The sequence below is a fragment of the Dendropsophus ebraccatus genome, chromosome 1 (assembly GCF_027789765.1).
Source record: "Dendropsophus ebraccatus isolate aDenEbr1 chromosome 1, aDenEbr1.pat, whole genome shotgun sequence".
Taxonomy (NCBI): domain Eukaryota; kingdom Metazoa; phylum Chordata; class Amphibia; order Anura; family Hylidae; genus Dendropsophus; species Dendropsophus ebraccatus.
Window position 1 is genome coordinate 97,952,554 of NC_091454.1, and position 26,337 is coordinate 97,978,890.

Genomic DNA, 26,337 nt, shown 5'->3' on the forward strand with positions numbered 1-26,337 from the left:
TGAAGAGGTAAACAGTCTTTTACTTTGTCATGCAAGCTCCATAACTGAGATCAGCTTGTTTTCTCCAATCCAGTGTACAGGGGATTACTTCTGATGTTGGGAATACCCCTTTAAAACTACCTCTGGTTGTAACATTAGCTGAAATAAACATTAGGATTGCACTTACCTACGACCACATTCTGAGTGTTTTGCAACATTTTTTAATATTAAGGCAGCTGTTAAACGGATGTGTTTAGTGATTGGTCCCTCTTTTTCATCCTTTACACAAGGGAAAGAAAAACATTCATTAAAAAAAACAATTTATAACAGACATCACCCACATACAGGTGGGCAAGGTGCTCCTATAATGAGTGCTTGTACTGGCCAAAATAACAAAACAAAACATTTTTTAGTAACACATTACTTATCAGTGTAAGCGTAGCTCCCATTATGAAGCCAGAGCTCCTGCCTGATGTTCAAAACAGACAGCATGAGATACAATATACTGGAGAGTTTTGCTATGCCTGACAGTTTTAAAATTTAGGCTTTTATGCAAAGGCAAAAAACTATTCAAGTGGGGATAATTTTGGAAAGATTTTGCTTTACATGAGGATTAGTAAGGTAAAGGATTTGTAAGGTAAAGTCTGTGGCATTCTACACTAAATAAGCATACAGTGGTTTTGAAAAATTGCAGCAAGCTCTGATTTTTCTAGTACAAGTGAAAAAGGTTTTGAAAACCCCAACACATATTTGCTACACCACATATTTATAGCAAGCCTACCTTGTTTTGAAAGTGACAGGCCACTCAGCCAATCACTTCAGAGAAAGGGACCAGAAGTCAGAGCTTCAGCTGTGATGGTGGGTAATTCCAGACATAGTTGGAGGACATCGGGAAACATGATCAGGTAATTAATAGCTTTATTGTTTTACACCAAAGCAAGGGCTGCATGGACATCACTAACAATGTCCATGCAGCCCTTGCTGTACGATAATAACGCTGTGTAATAGGTTCTGTAAGAAAGCGCTGATCTAGCAGATGGGTGCTCGATTATTCAGAAAATCAAAGTCTCCTTAGGGCAAGGAGACACATGGGGGGGAGGGGGGGGGGGGGGGACTTACAATAATGTTCTTTGTTGCCCATGGGCACCAATTACAGGTCAGCTTTTAAATATTCCTGAACCCTGGTAAAATAAAAGCTGAGCTCTGATTGCTACGTGCAACAAAAATTCCTGTTGTAAGACTGCGTAATAAATTTCCCTAATATATTCACCTGTGCTTTCATAATCTGGAAAAATTATTTTAGGCTGCTGTCACACAGTTTTGTTTTGTTTTTTTGTTTTTTTTAACTGCCACTGCAGTTTCTGAGCCAAAACTAGAAGTGGTGTTAAAAGTAATGGGAGGTATAATGGAAGGAGTTTCCACTGGATTCCCTTCTGTCTTCGGCTCAAAAACTGCAGTGGCAGTTTTCCATAAAATATGCTGTGTATGACATTCTATGGTGCAGAGTGTCACATAGGCTTTCCAAGCCCATGAAAATTGCAAGTTGAAGAGCCTGGTCGCTGGCTATCCCATCCTAGACATAGGAGGAAGGGCATGTAGGCTTTCCAGCTTGCTGTTTTTAGGAGCACGGAAAAGCCTCTGACTTTGCAAAGAAGAATAAGGCTGGCTCCACACTCTCTCAGAAAAACAGCAATAAAAACACAATAGAAGTTTATGGCCTGCCTTACACACATGGCATTTTTCTCTCCCCTCTGGAGTTTTTGAGACTGTATGGCAATCTTGTGAAAATGCAGCATGCTGAGTGTGGGCCATATTTTCGGCAAACTGTGGCTTTTTTTCCCTAGCATTTTTTGTTGCCTTTTGTAATCCAGCATCTAGGTCATGTGATGGAAGAGCACACAAAAACTCTTAAATCACAAAAAAGTCATTAAGGCTGGGTTCAAAATACGTTTTTGCAATCAGTTTGTTTTAACCATTTTTGCAAAAAAAAAAAAAAAAAACGGATGTAAAAAACGATGGATTTCTTTTGATCAGTTTTTCTGTTGACCTTCACAAAAATAAGGTTGACTGCATTTCTGTGTACGTTAAAAATGGATGTTTTCAGCCTATTTTTTTTTTTTTTTTATAATGGAAGTCAATAGAAAAACAGGTCAAAACGGATAGACACAAATGCATATATGTTTTCCATCGGTTTATTGCAAAACAGTAGTGTGAACCAAGCCTTACACAAAATAAAAACACTAGAAAAAATCCCAGAAAAAAAGGGAATGCATGAATAAAACACCATGCAACACATTGGCGCCTTTTCTACAGTTAATTTTTTTTCAGCCTGAAAAATGCTAGACAAGAAGTGTGTGAGGGCACCCTAAAAGCATTTTTCTATTTTATAAAAACACAGATATATATATTAAAAGGTACCATTGTGTTTTGTTGCACTCTTAGTGTCAGCAGGTTGGAAAATGAATTGAAGCTAACATTCACTTTAAAGAGACACTGTCACCCTGGCTGCCTATGTAGTTGGCGGCACCGCTAGACAGATATCACAACACAAAAAAAGATACATCTCATTCTGTTCTTTGGTTCTATCGCAAGGATACTGTGTGAACTCAGAACTGTAAGTAACTGTAAGTGGTCACCAAACCACTGAACTTGAAGCACTGATAACTGTGGTGTATAATTTTAAGTAAACTAATGGCCAAATGAGGCGCACATTCTTTAAGATTACTATTAAACTCACTGTAAAGTCTCTAAAAACCAGGTTCCTTGATCCCCGTCTCAGTGCCATGAGGGCAGCACTTGGATGGTTCACAATCGCTTTTTGAGCTCGAGGGTTGGGTGTCCCTGACGAGGGTTGTCTACAAAGAGAAGAAAAAAAAAATTCATGTAAGAATGCCAGTTCCCTCATATTAACATTCTTTTTACATTGCAAGTGTGGATATTGCAGATAATTTTGCATTAAAATACACTGTTCGCGAAAAAAATGATGCAGCCAGATATTAGCTGTGAATCAATATGGAAATAGAAAAGACTACACCTACAATGCTTTTTTTTTTTTTTTTTTTTGCGCTTCTGGCTCTTCCTCTTACTTTAGTGGCGTATTGGGGTCTGGGGCAATTTTTCCAAAATGCAGCATACTGTAGCTATGTTTTTTTTTTTTTTTTAACTGCAGTAGGTTTGTCACATTTATTCCTCCATAGGTTTAAAAAATGCATGAGTGATTAAGTGAGTGTGTAGAGATTTCTTTTTCTCACATGCTTTATTCAAAGTCTTTGAATCACATGACAGTAATGAGCTGGAAAATGCCACATAAGTGCTCAAGATCTGTGTAAAGGAAGCCTTACAATTTATTAAGTATGGCATTTTATACACTAAGCCGAAAACTAAAGTTTTCTAGTAAAATTTTTAAGGGCGCCTTCACACAGGATGGATCCGCAGCTAGATCCTGTGTGGATCCCTGCCCTGTAAAGTCTAGGGGCGGACATCCTGCTGCCAGTATGTCGGGAGACCGCCCCGTTAACCCCCGGAGCTTATACATTACCTGCTCCGCAATCCGGCTTGCTTTGGGCGTTTCCGGCTTAGCGATCCGGCTTGCTTTGGGCGTGTCCTGCTCAGCCAATCAGTGTGCTGCGGCGGGGTAGCACAATGGCTGAGAGGGAAGTGACAGGGCAGGGATCCACATAGGATCTAGCTGCGGATGCTTCATGTGTGAAGGATGCACATTTCGGTCTCAAAAGGCAGAAGAAACCTATGCTAAGCCGCTAGGCTATGACCAGGTGTAAATCTGTACCCATTTTTCACAGAACTTTACAAAATTGAAGAGTGATGAAAAAAATCATCAAATATTTGCATGCATCAAGATCAGGAACTTTTTTTTTTAATTAAAAAAAATAAATAAATAAATAAAATAGTACAAAGAGTAACAAAATTTCAACGGTACATTCACACTGAGCAAAGCAGGCTGAAATTCCAAGCGTCTCTGCTTTCGGCCGCTCTCCGCTCAAAGAACTGACAGGTCAATTCTTTGAGCGAAGAGCAGAGGCGAGCAACACATTACATTAAGACACTGAGGCAGGTGGGATTCTAAGCGGAGTCCGCAGCAGGGGTTCTGTTTGGAATTTCTGCCTGTTTTACTCAGTGTGAGTGAGTGAGAGGACAAGCCATGTCAATGGCAACATGATAAAGTGGTGTGGAAAGCCATCATTACACTTAACATATTAGTGCTGTTGGATATTATCAAGGTATATCAGTTGTTGTCTTATGTAATACGAAAGACAAAACTATGGAAGTAAGCAGAAAGGAGAGGAAACTGGAAGATGCCATACATGTTTACTCAGAGGACCATTTCACCATGTATGGCAATCTTAAGCATTCCGCTTAAGCAGCATGCTTGCCTGTGTACTCTGATTGTTTTTCACGGTGCAGCATTATACAGGTGCTCGGACACCTTTAAAATCCTGCTGATGCCCACGTGATCTGTCCTCTGACTCTCACAAATCTATAGCGGTTGAAAACCGTAAAATCAACTATTTCTATGCGTCTCCATAGAGTGCTCTCATAGACATGCATAGAACAGTGACTTTAAATCTCTGTACATTCAGGACAGCCAAAAGAGTGTCAGCGTGAATCTCAGCGGCGTGGGAGTGCTGGAATAATGCCGTCGCAGGAAAAAGATCAGCCCAAGGGAGTATACAGGCAAGTCAGCTGTAAGGGCCACGTTAAAAAAAACACACACACAAAAAAAACACAGATTGCTTCTTTAAGAATACTCATGCAACAATGCTCTTACTTATTGGAAGATTTTTGATTTCCGGCTTGGGTCTGCTCTTCTTGTTTCAATCCAGCAAGAAGAGCCTCTCTTGAGCAGTGTTTGTCCTGTAAGCACACAAAAAATATATATCTGTAGATATAAGTGTTAAAACAACATACCTGGGGTACTTTTTCCTAGAATGCCTCTCTGGGTGGGGGGGGGGGGGGGGATACATTTCTAGTAGGAATAACTGTAGTAGCACTGTTTGGTCATTGTCAATCTGTAGTGACGCCTCCCTGTTAACAATAAGTTAACACCTAACATAAGTTAACAACACCTAATGCAAGCCTTGTCGTGAGAGAGGCCTGCTACTCATGTATCTTATTCCTTTTGTTGGAGGAAATCCTTTCAACAAATACGATCCTTTAGGGGAAACAAAAAATTTATATTTTTTAATGTTTTTCTGTCAAAATATTGGTTGTTTTAAAAGGAAAATGTATTTTTAATACTGCAGAATATCAAAACATTAAATTGTTTAATAAAATAGTTTAAACTTAAAAAAAAAAAAAAAAAACGTTAACTTGTCAGTTTATTCATATATTTCTAGGAGCAACAGCAGCATCTTGCTCCAGAACTTTTCTTAGGGTGCGTTCACACTTACAGGATCCACAGCAGATTTGTTGTGGCGTTCAGTTATTTAGTTACATTGATATCTGCTGAAATCTGCTGCAGATCCTGTAAGTGTGAACGCACCCTTATATCTTTGTGCTGTTGCATTTTGCTGCTAAGTCTTAGTAGAAATGTAAATTATCAAATGGATGTCACAGTGTGTTCCTAAATTGCCTGAGACTATCCAATCGAAGTTAACAGTGCTAAACTAGGTAAGGACAAGTCCCACAACTGGTAACCACAGCTGCCAGTCTATTTATACAGTTATTTGACAGGTGCCACGCCTATCCTGATGCTATCATCACCACATCACCACTGCAACCCTCAAAATAAATCAATAAATAGCTACATAGCAAAACATATTTTTGATAGCGGAAAAAATGACTGCTTACAGACTTTACTTTGCATTTTACTTTCAATTTCAGTCGACAAACAATTTCTGGTTGCATACCACATTATATGGTTAAACAGAAGGTACCAATAAAAAGAATAACTTCTCCCACAATAAAATAAGCCAATTATATAACAGTCAACAGAAAAATACAAAAGGTTATGACTCAGAATGAAGAAAACCACAGGGAAGGTAAGAGATTAAAAAAGGTTCTCCAAGAACTACATCATCAATACTTTTTCTAACACTAGCTTTACCAAAATGCAACTTACCTGTAAGTGAGTGATAAATGAAAACCTCTGTCTCTGAAAGGGCTCGCAGCCTTCCCACAGGCACTGGCCAGGATATACATCTTTACCACCATGCTCTGTTGCAGCATGGTAGAACACTTGGGACGGAGTTTCAAACCACCTTAAAAAAAAAAAAAAAAAAGGTTTGTTCGCTAAGAGATCACAAACTTTCAACATACCTTTCATACTAAATTTCAACATACCAATTCTAAATCTTAGGACACATCACTGGGCTTTTGCTTTGCCTAACTTCATAAACTCTTACCTTTTGCATGACTGCCACAGGCACATAAAGTTTTGCCCTGGTTTCTTTACTTGTTCGGCAGGGTGACCTGTTGTTGTAGAAGGGTATGGAGAGGGCTGAGAACCAACTAGGTGGCCATGAACTTGCAATGCTGGTAGCGCTGTTACCGGTGTAGTCTGGAGATTATACAAATAAAATATCAACACTGGTGTTACAATAGTCTTTTTTTTTAATTTGTTCAAAGCACAAAATGTATCAAATACATTTTATGGCTGGGTTCACACTACGTATATTTCAGTCAGTATTGTGGTCCTCATATTGCAACCAAAACCAGGAGTGGATTAAAAACACAGAAAGGATCTGTTCACACAATGTTGAAATTGAGTGGATGGCCGCCATTTAATGGCAAATATTTGCTGTTATTTTAAAACAACGGCTGTTGTATTGAAATAATGGCCGTTATTTACTGTTATATGGCAGCTATCCACTCAATTTTAACATTGTGTGAACAGATCCTTTCTGTGTTTTTAATCCACTTCTGGTTTTGGTTGCAATATGAGGACCACAATACTGACTGAAATATACGTAGTGTGAACCCAGCCCAAGAGTAAAAAAGTATGCCAAAGCTAATACAGCTTATACACACACATCAAGAATACACATTTTATTTTATAAAATTGCCAATTTACAATTTTTCTTCCCAATTCATTGGAAAACAATTGTAACAGAAAGCGTAACATTACTGTACTGCAAAACATGGGTTCCATAAACCCAAGTGCAATCTAAATTAGGCTGGGTTCACACTACGTTTTTGCAACCAGTTTTTTTCATCCGTTTGTTGCATAAAAAAGGGAGAAAAACATGAAAAAAAAAAAAAAGAACGGGGGGGAAAAAAAAACAAAAAAAAACGTATTGTGAACCCAGCCTTAGTTTAATATTAAAACGTGTTACACCACAGCAGCAACATAATGTCTAGTAAACTGTCTTGTCTCTTGTCGCTACTGAAATAGTCATTAATGGCAATCATTTTTTTTATTATTTGTCATTTTGTATGTCTACTGTACAAAAAGGTGGAGCTGAAAACAGACTAGCCACTCTTTTTTATATTTTATATCTGTATCTCAAGATAACCTGAAAGCAGAATGGGGAGGAACAAAAAAAGCTGGGTTCACACTGCAATTTTGCAGGCAGTTTTTCCTTATCCACCTTATGCAAAAAAGGGATTGAGATGTATATATATATATATATATATATATATATATATATATATACACACATATATATGTTGTATGAGCATGTTGTATGACCCTTTCACTCATACAAGTGAATGGCACCGCTAAGTTAATATCAGAAATCAGACTCAACAAATCGGTCAGCTCATGAGTCACAAGTGACACCAAATCAATTTGCCAAATATTTTGAAAGTTTCACTGTACTGGCACAACAGACCCTGTTCTTGCATTTAAATGGCTGATTGTACACTGATCATTTGTGCAGCCACAGTCACTGCAACAGGCCCAATCTCACTGTGTAAAAGGACTAAGTCTACGAGGCCATCTCTCTCACAGACAGTGGAAGCAGCGCACATCTCTCCTGGCTCGTTCTGTGAAGGTCTGAGCACTCCAACTAGGGGTGGGTGATAATAGCCTAAATCAATATCGCGGTTTATCGTACATGTAGCCACGGTAACGATAAATTGACCGATAATTATGACACGCCCCTTTTAAAAGCCACACCCCTTTTTAAAACCCAATTTTCCAATGGTAATACAAACGTGAATTTATTCCATATAACAATGTGCAGCAAACTTCACAAGTAATACACAACGTTTTGGCGTCTCTTACGCCATTTTCAAGTGCCACTTTAAAATGGCGTAGGAGACACCGAACCATCGTATATTACTTGAAGTTTGCTGCATATTGTTATATGGAATAAATCCACGCTTGTATTACCATCGGAGTGCTGCAGAGTATTTTTTACTAGCTGACTTGGTATTCGACTGCTGGCCTCCACAGTTCATTTAGTGTGCTGCCTATATTGTTTGCTCTATCTATTATGTGTATGTATAGACAGATAGGAGATAGATAGATAGGAGTCCTAACTATCTCCTATCTATCATCTATCTATCTACCCCCAGTCACTCAGTGGCTGCAGGGGTCAGGTATAGGTCAGCACCTCCTTGCTCCCCTGGGCACCGCTCTCTCCCGCACAGGAATCCTCGGCCCCTGTCACTCAGTGATGTAGCACATATATCTGTGTCCCGGGCAGAGCGTCACACATGGCTTCTTCCATCACTGAGAAAAGATAACGGGGCTCCGAGGATTCCTGTGCGGGGACAGAGTGCGGTGGCCAGTAAAGCATGGAGGTGCCGACCCATACCTGACCCCAACTGTATGTGCGGGAGAGGGGGGTCAGGGCTCACCGTGCAGCTTCCAGAGAAGCTAGGAGAAGTGAGCCGCCCGGCAGCAGCAGCGCAAAGCACACACTGGAGGGGACGCTGCCGTCTGTGTGCAGCCTGTCACATCTCCAGCCTTCCTCTTTAGCCCCAGCAGCAGGATCCCTTGCCCTGCAGCAGTATATGTGCGTCCTGGCTCGGGAGGTGAATCGGAGCATCAGCTTTCCAGCTTCCACCTTTCCACCCGGCACCCCTCTCTCTCCCTACACCAGAGCATGCGGCCGCCGGGTGTGGTGTGTGTGTGGGGGAAATACCGCAGATACCGTCCTGGCAGAGTTGAGGTCGGTTAACAGACGCCAGTGACGGTATCTGTATTTTTGCGGTATACCGGCCCAGCCCCAACTCCAACTGATAAAAACTTTTAACAAAATGTTTATTTTGGCAACAGGTATATTACAAAAAAAAGGAAGCAGAAGACAGCCGAGACCTTCTGCTCCCCAGCGCTCACTCCCTGTCATACCACGTCTCTGAGGGTCTAAATCCTGAAACCATGCCCACAAAGTCAAATAACTGCACAGTGTCTCAGATTATGTGGGGAAAAAAAAAACTTAGACCCGCCCCCGGCCTAGCTATAGGCACAGTAAGGTAAGAAACAAAGAAAAGGGTAGTGTGAGTTCGACAGCTGGTAGATTGCCGAGCTTAACCTTATGTCCCTAAACCCCAAGGGATTAAATTGAATAAACGTAGAGAAAAGGAGTGCTAAGGTCCTCTAGGCAAGGTAGAAAGGTAAAGTATAAATGTAGAGTGTAAGCGATAGTAATATTTATACTCTACCTTGCCTAGAGGGCCTTAGCACTCCTTTTCTCTACATTTACCGGCGGGTGAGCAAATATTTGGCATACCTTAAAGTGACACTGTCACCACCTATTTGCATTTTGACTGCTCTCCACAGGTGTAAAGGATAAATGTTACAGCTTTCATTACCTATTTTATATCACACCTCTTGGTGCTTGTTCTGGTAAAAAGTCATTTTTATCACCTGTGGATTGGTATACGTGGGCAGGGCCTCGCGGCCTATGTGCCACATCGCTACGCCCCTAGCGCCACTTAGCCCCGCCACGTGACGTCATCGCCGCATAGACCCCGCCCCCTCAGCAGCCATTGGAAGGGCCAGGCTAAAGCTCCAGGCCCCACCCCCTAGATTGTCCCAGACCACTGGCCGCTGAGGGGGCCGATGTAACACATCGGCTGCAAGGCCCCGCCCACATATATCAATCCACAGGTGATAAAAATTTCTTTTTACCAGAACAAGCACCATGAGGTGTGATATAAAATAAGTAATGAAAGCTGTAACATTTACCCTTTACACCTGTGGAGAGCAGTCAGAATGCAAATAGGGGGTGACAGTGTCACTTTAAGTCCTTCTTTAGGCCAAGTGACTGAAGTCAAGACCAACAAGAGATCTCAATTACTTCTGAGGCACAATATGGATATAAGGACATTTGCAGACCAACATGCCATGAAGATATATATTACCACATATTAGTTCAGAGGCATCCCTACGTGTCTCTGTCACCTGTAAGGTGATGTCATCAGGAGTGTGTGTACTGCTCAATATGGTCCAAGACCCCAACACAGTGGGGCCGAATAACAAAGTGCATATAATGGTACGTGTGCAGCCTGCTATAGCATATATGGCCGACAGGTGGCTACGATAAATAGAGTATTTGTGCGCCTGGATGTATTGGGATATCTAATCTGAGCAGTGGCCAAGACGATAGAGCAAACGGCAGCAGATTTCTCCTATTGGGCACTCAGATCATCAGCAAGGTTCTGCAGTGGCCTTCATTAGGCCCCCCCTTTGGCCATGAAAACCCATCTGCATCCCAATGACTGTATTGCCTTGGTGCCAATGGGGTGACAGATGCCCAGTAGCCACTTAAATGACACAATCACAATTTGCCCACAGCATCTAAGGGGTTCATCTACAAGGATAGTAAGGTTTCTCTGCTCCTATTAGTTGGGGCAGGGGCCCTGCTGTCATGCAACAGGCAAACTCCTATGGGCATTTGTGGTAATCAAGGGGAGACAACATATAAATGACTGTCAGCAACAAACTCTCTCCTACTACAGTCATTAGAAAAAAGTAGGGATGTACAAATTTACAGTAAGAACAAAGCAAAGCTCTTAGTTAGCATCAGCCAGCAGCTTGTCAGGCTGCTGGCTTTGAAGTCTGTGCAGCTCCTCCCCAAGTGCCAGAAAAAGCTAAATCCAGTCCTGGGAAACTTCCATCCCAAAGAGGAGCGGCACTGGTATCCTAGCTAGCAGCCCGATATATGCTGCCGGCCAATCCTAACCAAGCGCTTTGCTTCGGTCCTACTGTAAGTTCACTCATACCTAGTGAAAAGGTTTTAAAGACATTTAAGTTAAATCTGGGCAAAAACAAACTAATGTAAACTGCCCACAGCAACCAACCAAAGCTTAGCTTTCATTTTACCAGAGCTTTTTAGCTGAGCTGTAATTGATTGCTATGGGCAGATTACACCAGTTTAAGTTTAAACTGGGCTGCTGAATCTGAATCCTATTGAATCCAAAACTGTAATTTTTAAATTTCCACTTACTTCCTTTCACTGACAGTAAGGCCACAAATGGGGATTGGGCTGAACGATAAATTATGGGTTCAGAATAAGCATCTTTTAAGCCATTTACTAATGATTACTGAAAACTAGAAAGAAAAGGAAAAGCACCACAGGGCGCACATAGAGTGATCCACAAGCTACTACTCTCTTCATTTGCACTGCACCAGTGCTACTACATTGCTGTATCAACACCTATGCATCCGAACCCTTGCTACCTGTGGACCTCCACTCGTATTACCAGTTCAATTTACTGATTACTGTAGTTTAAAGTAGGGGAGGGGTCTGGAGGCACTAATGCATATAACTACCAAAAACCCTTTAATTTTCCACTGGTTTAAAAGGCAACTCATTTTATAAAAAAACTTATGACATGTGAAACATCCTGCCTGGCAGGCATTTTGGTGCTGTGACCCCTACATTTAAAAAGGTACAAACCCTATAATGAGTGCTGCTCCCATATTCCAACACTATGTCAGCTCTCCTGGGTAAAATGGTCATGAAAAAAGGGTGGGGCTCATGAAGTTTATATGTTTGAATTAATCCCAATGTGTACATGTGCATTTCATATGATGACTACTGAAAGGAGTGGGCAGCTCCTCTATTTATATAATAAAAAGGGACTGTTCATCAGTGTAAATACTAATCACATTCCAGTATTAAAATACTTATTTTATACAAATAATTCAAGTACATCCCCAAATAATTATCAACAAGATAACATGACATATGACAAATCCATACTTAAATTATTAAACCCTACATTACTCCTAGTGGACAGGTGTCACACCTGCAACCCTACAGCTGTTGCAAAACTACAACTCTCATCATGTCTAGACAGCCAAAGCTTTGAAATTATATAGGGATTATTCTACATAAAAATATCCTGAAGTCTAGTAGTTTTCACTCTGAACAATAAACCAAAAGAGAAGTCACCACTTCCTATACTACAAAGATGACATCTCTGTAGTTCTCCATATCACAGGCAGAGATACAATGAAAGGTGACACCCGTATATAGCTATCACAGGATACAACATTCACTGATGACTAGTGTTGATCACATCAGTCAAAATGTTCAGGATCGACAACGTTCTCTATACCCAAACTCTCAGCCTCCAATTTGCAGCGGCAGCAGAAGTTGGATGCCGTCCTAGGGCTGCCAGGAAAACATAGATACAGCCTAGGACTCCCTGGGGCAGCATCTAACTTCAGCAGCCACAAAGAATTAAACTCCAAGCGTTCGCGTTTGTATAACATTTCTGAACATGAACATTTTGACAGATCCAGTCAACACTACTGATAACCATACGTCATCCTCTAACCATTCCTGCACACTGACCTCTGCACTGGTCAAATGCCCAGCATACCTAGAAAACTTGCCAAATTAATCCTGCTTTCTTGCTGCAAGATAAATAAACTATTATATCCCAGACAAAGAAATCAAGTACTTCTTTGGCACAACTGTTCCTCCAGACTGATATATAAGGGGTTTGTAAAACACAACCTAAAATAAAATAATGTCAGTCTAGTGTTAGAAGGGTTATTCAGGCTTTTAAAACTGATGGCGTATCCTTAGGAAAAGCCATCAATAATAGATTGGTTGTGGTGTCCTTTTACACACAGATATGACGTTTTTTTTTTTTTTTTCAAGCAAAAGCCAGGAATGGATTTGAAAAGAGGGGGAAAATCTCAGCCTTTCATTTTTGAACTATTCTTTGTTTGTAGCCTGTTCCTGGCTTTGGCTTAATAAATCTTCCAGATATCTGCCTCTTGGAACACCCGGTGAACAGCTGATTGATAGAGCCCCAGCACTCAAGTGACCGATGCATTACATCTGGAGCTGTGCTAGATACTGAAGCTTTGTATCATTAAAATAAGTATGATGCAGGTCACAATAGCACAATAAAGCAGTTTTTTTTTTTTTCTTAAATGGGTAAACTTTTGTTATGCGATAGGAAATGCGAAAAAAGAATTTTATTACTGTCATGTTGACAGCGGTTGCCTTGGATCCAGAACACCATTATCAGCTATGATAGTGGTGGCTAAGCAGTGACAGGACTGGTAAGTAGGTTTTAACTTATCTTATTGTCTCCCTCTGACATCCCACATGTCTCCAAGGCTTGAACTGTGCCTGAAGACATGTAATGGGAGACACAGCACAGCCAAGCAAATTAAGCTCAGCACCGTTGAGTCCCCTCCGAGCTCCCTCTGCATTGAACCCGGAAGTGAGAGGGGGATGCAGCGGTCCCGAGCAGAATGTGGGGAGCTGGGACAACCCCTTTAAACCACAGAAACAGGCTTATAATGCTCAACTATAAGTCGCAGCCACATATCCAGCAACTGATCGGGGTCTGAACATTGAGGCCCCTATTAAAACTAACAGACATTGTCAAACATTTTTTCTAATGACAGGGGGACTTCTTTTCAAAGACTTGTACAAAATAAGAAAACACTTTTTGCTAAATCACCCACGGGATATGTATGGAATTACAGGTCAGACACATTAACTTTTAATTGTGATTTAAAGGGAACCTGTCAACAAGACAATGCTATCTAATCTATCAGCATCATGTTATAGAGTAGGAAGAACTGAGCAGATTGATATACATCATTGTGGGAAAAGATTCTGTATAACATGTGGATTGAAATCCCTGCTCATTCTGTGATAAGGAGTCCAGTGCACAGTGTCACTTAATGGACTGGACTCCTTAGCATGGAAACATCAAAGATTTCAATCAATAAATTACACGTTATACTAAATATTTGTCCATAAAAAAATATATATATAATCAATCTGCTAAGCTCCTTCTGCTCTATAACATGATGCCCATATCTTAGTATTTTCATGGTGACATGTTCCCTTTAAGGGCTGTTTCTTAAAAAGGTACTCTGGTGAAAAAAAAATGTTTTTTTAATAAAATTGAAATAAGATATAGCTGGAACTCAGAGCTCATACTTATGGAATCCCCTCAAACAAACAGCAAAAATATTACCACAACTATACTCAATGGTTGTAACAGACTTTCAGTGTTCCTGATAAACTCTAGAAACATTACACAAGTCATTGCCACTGTTCATTCCTAATTATTTTCTCATATAAATATAGTCAAACAAATTATACTGGTAATCATAATCTAAATATGCATACTCTTATTGGTAGTGCAGAAATTTCAACTTTTTTTTTTCTGGATAAATCATATACTAAACCACCAGCAGGGGGCAAGATACTTAAGTTTTAGAACAGGCAGTAAACAAAACTTCAAATGTAGGATGAAATGCATTTAGCACTGTATGTGCCAACACTGCTGACACACAGGTCAAACAAACCCATATGAAGTGCTCATTTCTATGCCTATACAGAGGCATCCATCAGGTGTTCATTCATTGTTCCCTGAATACTTGTGTTTAATTTTGGTATGTCTGTCTTTCATCCCATCTGTATTGGCATTTATTGCACCTCCTAAGCACTGAGCTGTAATAGTTTGTTTTCATTAGCCTTGTTTATCTGTTTCCCCTGTCTTCACTCAACTCCAGTCCCCACCCACCCCATGTATCACACCTGGTACTAGTGATTGCTAAATCCCTATATATTCTGGACTCTGGGTCATATGTGACCCTGGTCATCTGTGAGTCCATCTAAGTGAGCCATTTTAAGTGTGAAAAATGAATTAATACCAAAATTAAACCAAAGGTAACACTCCGCCATATTCTCATCTCCTCTCCCTCTCTTTGCTCACAATGTTTATTTTGGATTTCACCTTTGCTTCCGTTATCCTCAAACTCTGTGTTAACCCTCCACTCCCCACACCAAGTAACAATCTCTTTATTTCTCCAGCTCTTTTACCCGCTGATCTCACCCCTCCTTTTATCCTCTTTCCATACACTAAAACCTTTACCTACAAATGCTCTCAATGTCTGCGCCCTCTTACCTACTCACACCTACTGTCTCTGCTACTTCTCACTGCTGGAGACATTTCACCAAACCCTGGCCCTCCCCACCTGAACTCCTATACTCCACTGCCCTCCTTTCGTCCACATTCTTCTAGATCACGGCGGCGCCCCTCTAACACCATACGCATCCGTCCTGACCCCCCTCCCCCTGTCCCTTTCTCTGCTGCTCTCTGGAACGCACGTTCTGTCTGCAATAAACCTACATTCATACACGATCTCTTTCTTTACCACAACTTCTTCTTCCTAGGCATAACTGAAACATGGCTGTCCCCTACTGACACTGCTTCCCCTGCTGCACTTTCCTACGGTGGGCTCCAGTTTACTCACACCCCCCGCCCTGGCAATAAGCCTGGTGGCGGGGTTGGCCTGCTGCTAATGGACAACTGCTCCTTTACGCCAAGCCCTCCTCTCCCTGCTCTCACCCTCACCTCCTTTGAAGTACACTCTATCCGTATCTATTCCCCCTCTAACCTCCAAGTGGCCGTCATCTACCGACCACCAGGCTCCGCAACCACCTTCCTTGACCAGTTCAACACTTGGCTGTTGCATTTCCTTTCAACAGATATTCCCACCATCATCATGGGCGACTTCAACATCCCCATCGACACAACCAAATCACCCGCCTCTAAACTCCTATCACTAGCCTCCTCCTTTGGCCTTACACAGTGGTCCACCATGGCAACTCACAAAAAGGGCCACACACTGGACCTCATCTTCTCCCGCCTCTGCCCCATATTTGATCTCACCAGCACATCCCTCCACATCTCTGACCACAACCGCCTAACTTTCTTGTTTCTCCTCTCTTCATCTGCCCCCCCCCCCCCCGTCCAGAAACTTGCCCACCCTCGCAGGAACCTCAGAAACCTCAACACTCAAACACTCTCTGACTCCCTTCTGCCTCTCTCCACCATACACTCTCTGAACAACACTGACACAGCCGCAACCTTCTACAATTCCACAATAACCTCAGCCCTCGACTCTGTTGCCCCTCTCACGAAAAAGAAAACACGAAGCACGAACAGACAGCCCTGGCACACCGACCTAACCAAACAACTAAGGCGAGTGTCCAGAGCTGCTGAACGGCGCTGGAAGAAGACTGACTCTGAGGAACACTTCCAAACATACAGGAGAGCACTCCTTGAGTTCAAATCTGCCCTCACCTCTGCTAAACAGGACTACTTTTCTTCCCTCATATCTTCCTTATCTCATAACCCTAGGCAACTGTTTAACACCTTCAACTCCTTTCTCCACCCCCCACATCTCTCATCTCTGCTGAGGACTTCGTCACATTCTTCAAGCAGAAAATCAATGACATCAGAGGAAGCTTCAACTCACAGTCCCCCCAGCCCCCCCTAATGCCTGTCTACTGCCCGTCCCCACTAACTCACCTCTCCACCATCACAGAAGAACATCTCTCCAAACTACTCTCCACATCGCACCTCACCACCTGCGCACTTGACCCTATTCCATCCCAACTTGTCCCCAACCTCTCCTCAGCACTTGTCCCAGCACTAACCCATCTCTTCAATCTATCACTAACTTCTGGCATCTTCCCATCTCCATATAAACATCCAACATCACACCCATCCTCAAAAAGCCATCCCTTGACCCTACCTCCTTATCCAGCTACCGCCCCATCTCGCTTGTGCCCTTTGCCTCAAAACTCCTGGAACAACATGTCTACCATGAACTTTCCTCACATTTTTCATCCAACTCGCTTTTTGACTCCCTGCAATCCGGTTTCCGCTCACACAACTCCACAGAAACTGCCCTCACCAAAGTGGCTAATGACCTGCTGACTGCCAAAACCTCGCGCTACTACTCTGTGCTCCTTCTCCTTGACCTATCTTCTGCCTTCGACACAGTTGACCATTTTCTCCTCTTACAAATCCTCTCATCCCTTGGTGTCACTAGCCTAGCTCTCTCCTGGATCTCCTCTTACCTCTCCAACCGCACTTTTAGTGTCTCCCACTCCCACACCACCTCCTCTCCTCGTCCCCTTACTGTTGGTGTTCCCCAAGGCTCTGTACTCGGGCCTCTTCTCTTCTCCATCTACACCTCTGGCCTGGGACATATCATAGAATCCCATGGCTTCAGGTACCATCTTTATGCCGATGACACTCAGATCTACCTCTCTGGTCCGGATGTCACCTATTTGCTATCCAGGATTCCAGAGTGTCTATCGGCCATATCCTCCTCCTTCTCCTCCCGCTTTCTTAAACTCAACATGGACAAAACAGAACTTATCATCTTTCCCCCATCTCGCTCCACCCCGCCTTCTAATCTGTCAATCACTATCAATGGCTGTACTCTGTCCCGTCCCCCAAGTCCGCTGCCTTGGCGTCACCTTTGACTCTGCCCTGTCCTTTAAACGACATATTCAGGCCCTGACCACCTCCTGCCGCCTTCACCTCAAAAACATTTCCAGAACCCGCTCTTTCCTCACCCCTGACTCCACCAAACTGCTGGTCTATGCTCTAATTATCTCCCGCTTGGACTACTGTAACATCCTCCTCTCTGGCCTTCCAGCTAACTCCCTTGATCCCCTCCAGTCTATCCTTAACTCTGCTGCCCGACTAATCCACCTTTCCCCTCGCTTTGCCTCAGCCTCTCCCCTCTGCCAATCCCTTCACTGGCTCCCCATTGCACAACGTATTGACTTTAAATTGTTGACCATGACATACAAGGCAATCCACAACCTGTCCCCTCCGTACATCTCTGACTTGATATCCCGCTACCATCCCTCACGCAACCTTCGATCCTCCAGTGACCTCCGTCTCCGCTCCCCCCTTGTTCGTACCTCGCACAACCGCCTCCAAGACTTTGCCCGAGCCTCCCCCATACTCTGGAACTCGCTACCCCGACACATCCGTCTCTCATCCACCATCAAGTCCTTCAAAAGTAACCTGAAAACCCATCTCTTCAAACAAGGCTACAACCTACAATAACTCTGCATCACACTTGAATGGCTGCACTTTACCTCCTGTTTCTCTCCCTATACCCCATAGATTGTGAGCCCTCGCGGGCAGGGTCCTCTTCCCCCATGTACCAGTCTGTCTTTTGCCTTCATGTAATGTTTTCTGATCTTGTATTGTTCCTGCCTGTTGCCTATCTATTGTATAGCGCTCTGGAACTAAGGGCGCTTTATAAATAAATAATAATAATAATAATAATAGTTTAGTTTTGAGGTTACAGCTTGAAAATCCTCCTGATGAAAACCTCTCATCGAAACTGCATACATTCAGTGATAAAAAGATCTCAGTGCATTGGCACATTATACACACATTTTATAGCACTAAACACTTGCACCGATTGCAAACTTCTTAGGACTTACCTGTGCAACAACTGTCTGTACAAAAGTATGTGGGTGCTGCTGCTTTTGCTGAACAGCACTTTCTATTGCTACTTTAGCTACAGTGCTTGGATCAACACCTGCTGGCACAGCAACCATGGTTGCACTACAGCCAGCATTATTAGGGTCACTGATCGTAACAATCCTTACTCCCACTTTATTGGGAATAACTGGGACAGATTCCCTGTCATTGTCCTCTACTGGTCGTTTCACAGCTTTGCATTCTGCTGTGCCATTCGTAGAGCGTGTATCTGCAGGAAGTGCAGGTTGAGTTATCCTAGTTCCTATGTGGGGCACCGCAATAACTTGATGACCCGGTAAAACAGAAGCCGTAGACTGCGTTGAGACGACAACAGTCGGACGTTGCTGAGGCACATCTGAACTCAAACTGGAAACTACAGGTCCATTAGGTAAATCTATTGAATTACCACACTGTATCTGGATTGCAAGGTTTGAAAGATCATTTGTACTACTTGCAAAATGTGACAAACTGTTGGGTAATAGAGGTCCGTTTGAAAGTTTTTCCCCTTGATCACCTTTGGCAGTAACTTGTTGAGCACAATCTAGAAGGTCCTGTTGCTCCACTGGAGAGATTTCCCCATTTCCTACATGATTGGAAGCTTTGTGATTAGGAATGTTTTTGCTCAAATGAGAACAGTCTCCCTTTTCAAAATCACAAACCCCGTTAAGCTGTGGCTTTTTAAAGTCTGTTTTACCATCCTGTATATCTCGCTGTTCAGAGTTTTGTTTTAAAGAAGCTCCATTTTCCCCCAGTTCCACAGATGACCCATTTGTGACCACTTGACTGGCCTCATTCAGAGTTTTCCCTGAGTTTGAAGGAGGTAGACTGGAGTCACACTTTTTACCATTCAAAACGTTTCCCATTAGCGCTTCATTTTCATTAGTTTCCCCATTGCTGGTGTTAACAGAACCTTTCAGACAAGAAGGGTTTTCCATAACTTCAATTTTTCGTTCATGTACATGCAAGCCTGTAGCTTCCTTTGCTTCTTCTTCCTTTTGGCAAATTATTTTATCACCCTTAAAAGGTGGGGAAGAAGCAGAAGCAGATCCTGGCAATTGCCCACCTGGTTGTGTAAGAGCAGCTGGAAGTGTCTGTACCTGTAATCCAACTCCAGGTTGTGTTCCACTCATTGGTGCAATAATTTGAGGTGTACTTCCCTGGCTTACAGTTGCAGTAGCAAAACTTGTGTTTGGCACAACTGTTATCGTGACTTGGTTGCCAGAAGTTCCTTGAAATATTGTTGCTGGAGAGTTTGATATCAACTGACCTGGCAAAATCTGTAAATTTGAGATTGGAACAGTTTGTACAGCAGTTTGATTCTGCATTGTACTTTGAACTAACTGCACATTTTGTTGCCCAACAAGTATTTGTGGAGTTGCAGTCTGTCCTTGCACACCAAATGAAGGAGTCTGATTATTGGCTACTTGATATACCACCTGTGGGCTTGGTGCTCGTGCATTGTTAGGAGGTGGTATCTGTGGAGCAGGGAGGATGAGTTTTCCTCCAGGTGTTGAAGGTCCTCGTTTGGGAAGTAACAACTGTTTGATGAGGCTGGACTCAGCAGGACTGTTTAGTCCAACACCTCCACTTTGGGTCTGTTGCTGCTGCTGAACCTGTACTTGTACCTGTTGGGATGGCTGAGCTTGCACTTGTGCCTGTGGTTGTTGCTGAGCTTGTGCCTGCTGCTGTTGGTGAGGTGCTGGTGACAACTGCTGCCTTTTTACAGAAAGCATTTGGCTAACAGTAGGAGGGGGTCCTTGTGAAACTGCAGTGGTAGGGGGAGAGGTCATTACTGGTGGGAGCTGGTTATTTGAAGTTGGTACTGGAGAAGAGCAAGGCGTTATATTTGTTTGTCCAGTTAACTGAACAGTTTGTCCAGCCTGAATTGCAGCTGAATTTGTAAGAACTATTTGGTGAATGGCTGGTGCGTATGCTTGACCAGGTTGAGCTGGTTGGCTGACAATTACTACACTTTGCTGGGGCTGCTGCTGTGGTGGTTGTTGAACTACTGTTGTTGAGGATACTTGCTGCGAAGAAAGCGGTTTTGGAGCAATGTTTTGAAATCCAATTCTAGAGGTCTGTGGATTTTGCACACCAGCTATTGTAACCACTTGCCCTGCTGCTACTTGGAAACTTTGTACAGTTGTAGCCGATACAATGTTAGAAGATGAAGTGGTTACATATTGTTGTGGAGTTATGATAACTGTATCCTTCTGCTGGTTGGAAGCTGGGGATTGTTGGGAAGGGACATGAACAGTCTGTGATGATGTGGTAAGTAACTGCTGACCTTGTGGAAGTCCAGATGTACCTGCTGGCATACTTTGCACCCTGCCAAATATGTGACCTTGAGGTACAGTTTGTTGTATAACTGTCAAAGGAGTGCCCGATGTTAACTGACCAGGTACCACAGTGTGTAAAGGCGACTGCTGCTGAATGACAGAAGGATGGTGAAACAAGGCCTGAGAACCCACAACTGTAACAGAAGCCTGTTGCCCAGGATTGCTGGGGTTCTGAACTAGAGAAGCTTGTGTTGATCCCCCCAAGGCTATACTGACAGGAACTCCTGAATGTTGAACAGAACCTTGCAGAACTGCAGCTTTAACCACTTCACATGAAATTGGAGTTTTGTTCTGTATTACAGTTACTGTGGTATTCTGTTGCTGCTGAGCCTGGCCATGGGGAATCTGTGGCATACGACAAACTGTCTGAGCCACACTGTGGACACCTTGAATAGGAAAAGACATTTGTGTTGCAGTTAGATTAGAAGCTGGGTTAGCTACAGGTCTCTGGAAGGGATTTCCCGCTCCTTGTGGCATTCCTGAGAGAAAAAGAAAAAAAAGGGGGGTTACTAAATGAACAAAACATCACTGTGATCTATTTTTTTGTCCTAATACCATTTAAATACATGTACGATGTGAATATCTTTTCCCCTTAAGCTATTAATGGATACTAAGTTTCCATGAAAGTACACTGTCAGCCAAAGTTGCAGGCTGTATGCCTTAAAAGCAGCCAATTAAATTTGTTCACAAATAAAACAATGCAAATAAGCAGCACTTTATGCTTTTGTGCTGCATCTTTAGCAGAGAGAGAGAAAACTACACTGACCTGTGTTTGTGTCCGCAGAAGTTGGTTGTTGCTGATAGTACATCTGGATAGGGAGTGGTAAGGTCCTTCGTTTCACACCAGACACATGAATATGAGCTTGCCCATTGTTGTTTGGATCCTCTACTCTCTTGATATTGTGGTTAGGGAACACAGACCTGTAACAAAAATATTTTCAGAAACTTGGGGTTTCTTAGCACACCATAACTTTTATTAGAATAGTCACATCTCAAAAGTAAACATATTGCTGTAAATGACTGCAAATGTATGTCTATTGTTGCTGTACAGTCGCCAATTCATGTGCCCATAACTCACACCAGGAGCAGACTAATATACACCTAGGCACCCACTATAATGACTGGCATGAGAGATTAAATCAGATTCTGGGCACACTATGGTCAACAATTCAATCAGAAGACCAACAGTTAGTCACTAAGAGAAAGGGGTTGGCAAAGTGTTCAGCACAGAGCTCTAGGGGATGAAAACCGTGCAAAACAAATGTGCTATCAGGTACATCAGTGCTTTTTTTCTTTTTTACCTTAAAACGATTGGTGGTGCAGTCTTTTTTTTATGTCACCTGGTTCCCGCACCCATCTTTTCCCAAGCACAGGCCCACCCAAGCGCACTGGTGATGCTGCCACGCAGTGTGACGAAACCCCCTCCCTTCTGTGACATGGCTCCATTATAATCAGTAGGACCACGTCACAAGGGCAAGGGATATGGTTACACTGGGGGGGAGATAATGCTCCAGGGCTAGCTGGTGCTCAGGAAAAGACTAGCGCCAAGCGCAGAAACCAGGGAGCATGTTAGAGGGAGAAATAAATAAATTTTAAAAAAGGCTGCGCAACCTGCCTCCCTGCCTATCGGTTAAGGTTAAAAAAGCAGCAATGTACCTGATGGTACAGTTGTGTTCTATCCTTCTAAGCCATCATTCCCTCCACTGGGTAAAACCTTCTAGAAAGAATTTCCCCAGCCATGGAGTGCCCCATATGGCAGTATACAATAAGCAGCTTGTTATCCATACATATGTCTGACTTTCCACCAGATTCTATGATATAGCTGCAGAGTGGGCATCCCCCAAGTCATAGTGTGGAATTTCTAAACATCTCAAATATAGAGGTGTGGAAATACAGCAGTAGCATTTAACCTGTGCAATCATTATTAGTATCAGATTCCTATCCCCTAATGTGCTGCAACTCATTTTAATCTCTTAACCTACCATGGTGTAAGTAAGCCCATGGGGGACTGAAATGTGAATTAAAATAAAATAAAATAAAATAAAATGGAAAAGAAAAGAAAAAAAAAATAGATTTTAAAATATGTAACCCTCCAACAACAGAATTCAAGTCATCCTTTTTCAATATTTCAAACAACTATTAAACATTTCAGAAACAATGGAGTGAAAAGTGGTCAAAAAGTCCCATCTACAACAAAATTGAACACTAGACAAAAAAAAAAAAAAACATTCCTGCAGACGGAAAAATACAAAAGTAATAGGGGAAAACACAAACATAAAGATAGGGTTATCTACCTAAGAGCCAAAACAAGCTCCAAAACCTAGCTGGTCTTACTCACCAAGTCCCCCTGAGTATTTTGAGCTCTCTCCTCTTTCTAGTTGCTGCCATTCCGGAGCTATACATTTTTCTAAAAGCCGATCTACATCCAAGATAGGAAACTACATTTCCCATCATGCATTCCTGATTGGTCCCTTTGCATACTAGCCCCCTTAGCTTTCTTTCCTGCCCACTGCTTTCATTACTATTGCACAGTAACCACAGCACTGTTTTTCTCACTGATTTTGCATCACATCACCCCAATATGTATTCCATACTAGCTGGTAATATAGCAGAGCTGACGCACACATGGTATAGCTATGTGCTGCATAATGGGCATATGACTGTGAATGAAAACATTCTATTTCTATCCAGACTCAAAGAACATCCATAACACTTACAATATGTAGAGCTGTGACACAAGACAGGTACATAAGCCCGCATTCACTGACAGCAAGCAGCGGTAGAGCTATAACTTTTCATAGTACAGAAACCTAGGCTCAGGGACACATGTAAGTCTATAGAAGCAGCACTTTCACTAGTGAACAGGTGCATGGAGATGCAAAAGATGTCTCCAAGTCAATAGACAGTTAACCCGGCCCAAAAGACAGGAGATGACATGTCCTGTGACTACAAAGAGGAGGGGGGGCAGAGGGATCGGAAAGTTGTCAGAATGGACATAGAGAAAAGAATTTTAGATGTCCAGAGCGGATAAGTATGAGAAGAAGAAAAAACAGGGAAAGGGTGCAAGCTAGGTTTTACATGTATAATAGACATAGGGTGGTATTGGGAAGGGGGATAATTTATAAAATAGTTTTTGTTACCCGGAAAACCTCTTTAAGTATAGTACAAATGAAAGGTAAAATTATGCACAAACAGGAAAAAAAAACATGTCAACTTAAAACAGGTTTGTCCAGAGATATTTTCACGTTCTGGACCAGAATACATCATTCTACCTATATTGTTACTCATTTTGAATTCAAAATGTACTGCCCTCACATTTAAATACTGGGGATCAGTAAATGTCTGTATAACTGTATAGACTCTTTATTAGAATTTTAAGCAACACCAACTGATCTCTTACAAAGAAATTATGATCAAGTTGTCATACCGAAGACATTTGTAGAACCCAGATGAAGTTAGAATTCCACCTCTAGCCAATTTACTGCAAGTTGAAAGGTATTCAGAATACATCTCTGACCTTGACACTGAAGAATCGGGGTGCACTTCAAAATGTGCATTCAACCTGCATAAAAGAAAATATGACGCATTACTGAAATTTACTATAAAGAAAATGTATGAGAAAGGAATATTAACCAAATATAATATAGTAAAATTTAGAGAGATGACAGCTCATTTGTATTGTTTGAAGCCTAAATAAGACATTATAGAAACACTATATACATAGCTAAGGCTCTGTTTATATATTGTTTGAGCCTATCCTATGGGTGTTTTTTTTTTACAATACATATAGTAAAATAAAATCGCAAAACACATGTACACAACAAATAATTTGTTAATAATATGTTTAAAATAAAAACTTCATTTAAAAAAAAAAGGCCATTTTCTAATAACATATACCTTGTAAGCAGTTTGTACTCACCACTGACATCCAAACTTTTCACTGTCTATTTCCACGATACCAGGAGGTGGAACAGCATGCGCATTGACTGGTCTAGAAGCTGGGAAAAACGGGGGGGGAAAAAATAAAACCAATGTTGCTCAAAAGCATTGGAGTACTGCAGTCTGACACACAGCACTTACGGAAGAATACCTTTGCAGGTTCTAAACCAAAGCTAAAAGTAAACCAAGTACCATAGGACAGCTGTTTGTGAATACCCCACCCCATTCTCAATACAGGTGGTGTCAGAACATGCCATAATACTTTTTGTGCAGCGTTAAGTAAAATAGGGGCACAAGTACTGGGGCTGGGAGGCTGAGGGTGGGAAGCGGCAGGGTGTGAATGGTGTGTGACTGCTTGGTGTGTACGTTCATTTAAAGTGTGTTGTTATTATGGCCTCCAGTTGGGGTTCCAGACATTGAGTTGCTGCTATTATCCTATAGCCCTTTCTGGTTAGGCGTTAGTTGTGGTTAGTTTACCACAATCTCTGTCTCAGGAAATTTTACTGCCTAGATAATGATTCTTCCGATTTCTCTCTCTTTATGATATTAATGCTTATTGGAGCGATCTGCCAACCGGTCCTGTATTAGGCAGCTCATTGTCTGAGTTTTCTTGTTTGCTTTGTTGAGCATTTTTCTGTATTGACAAAAATTGCATAAATAAAACCTTTAAAAAAAAGAGGTACAAGTAGTATGCATTAGGACATGGGTCTCCAAACTGCGACCCTCCAGCTTTTGCAAAACTACATTTCCCATCATGCCTGGACAGCCAAATCCAAAGCTTTAAGCTGTCCAGGTATGATGGGAGTTGTGGTTTCACAACAGCTGGAGGGCCGCAGTTTGGAGACCCATGCATTAGGAAGTACAGAGAAGGCTCAGGAGTTAGGTCCTCTATAAATCTGGCAGGCCATTTTAAATGCTGCTGTCAACAGTGCAGGAGTGCATCACAAGTGGTGCAGTGGATGAATCGGCTCCTCAAAATGCATTTGCAGAAAACCTCTGTTGTCGTGGCTGCTGTGACTTGGCTATTGATACAGCCTGCTTACAGCAATCTGTACTAATAGAGTGCCAAACCAATGGATTAATGCAGTACATATGTACTGATTTGTATGAGCAAATCAAATGACTGCTTACACAAGTCCCCTAGGACAATGTTTCTCAACTCCAACCCTTAAAGTGAATCTGTCAGCTGCAATTCACGTTGCAAACGCCCCCAATACCTTCCCCTGTTTGGGGTTAAGCTGCCTGACAAGCAGGGACAGGGGTGGGAGGGGAGCAAGGAGGGCTTTACAGCTCTTATTGCTTGGGGAACTTTGGAAAGCCTCTGACAATTTAGCATGGAAGAATGAAAGCACGTTTCTTCATTACGCAAGCACAGATATAT

At 42.2% G+C, this 26,337-nt stretch overlaps 1 protein-coding gene across 1 annotated transcript in view; it reads right to left on the reverse strand.

Annotated features, from left to right (window-relative positions):
* ARID2 (AT-rich interaction domain 2) overlaps positions 1-26,337 on the reverse strand; it is a 75,059-nt gene that overhangs the window by 2,465 nt on the left and 46,257 nt on the right. Inside the window, exons 12-20 of the mRNA XM_069975953.1 lie at positions 24,937-25,015; positions 24,445-24,579; positions 21,784-21,938; positions 18,639-21,496; positions 6,342-6,496; positions 6,059-6,197; positions 4,766-4,851; positions 2,717-2,834; positions 167-258 (exon numbers count right to left, since the gene is read on the reverse strand). Coding sequence (XP_069832054.1) covers positions 167-258; positions 2,717-2,834; positions 4,766-4,851; positions 6,059-6,197; positions 6,342-6,496; positions 18,639-21,496; positions 21,784-21,938; positions 24,445-24,579; positions 24,937-25,015 — 3,817 coding nt within the window. The remainder of the gene's footprint in view (positions 1-166; positions 259-2,716; positions 2,835-4,765; positions 4,852-6,058; positions 6,198-6,341; positions 6,497-18,638; positions 21,497-21,783; positions 21,939-24,444; positions 24,580-24,936; positions 25,016-26,337) is intronic.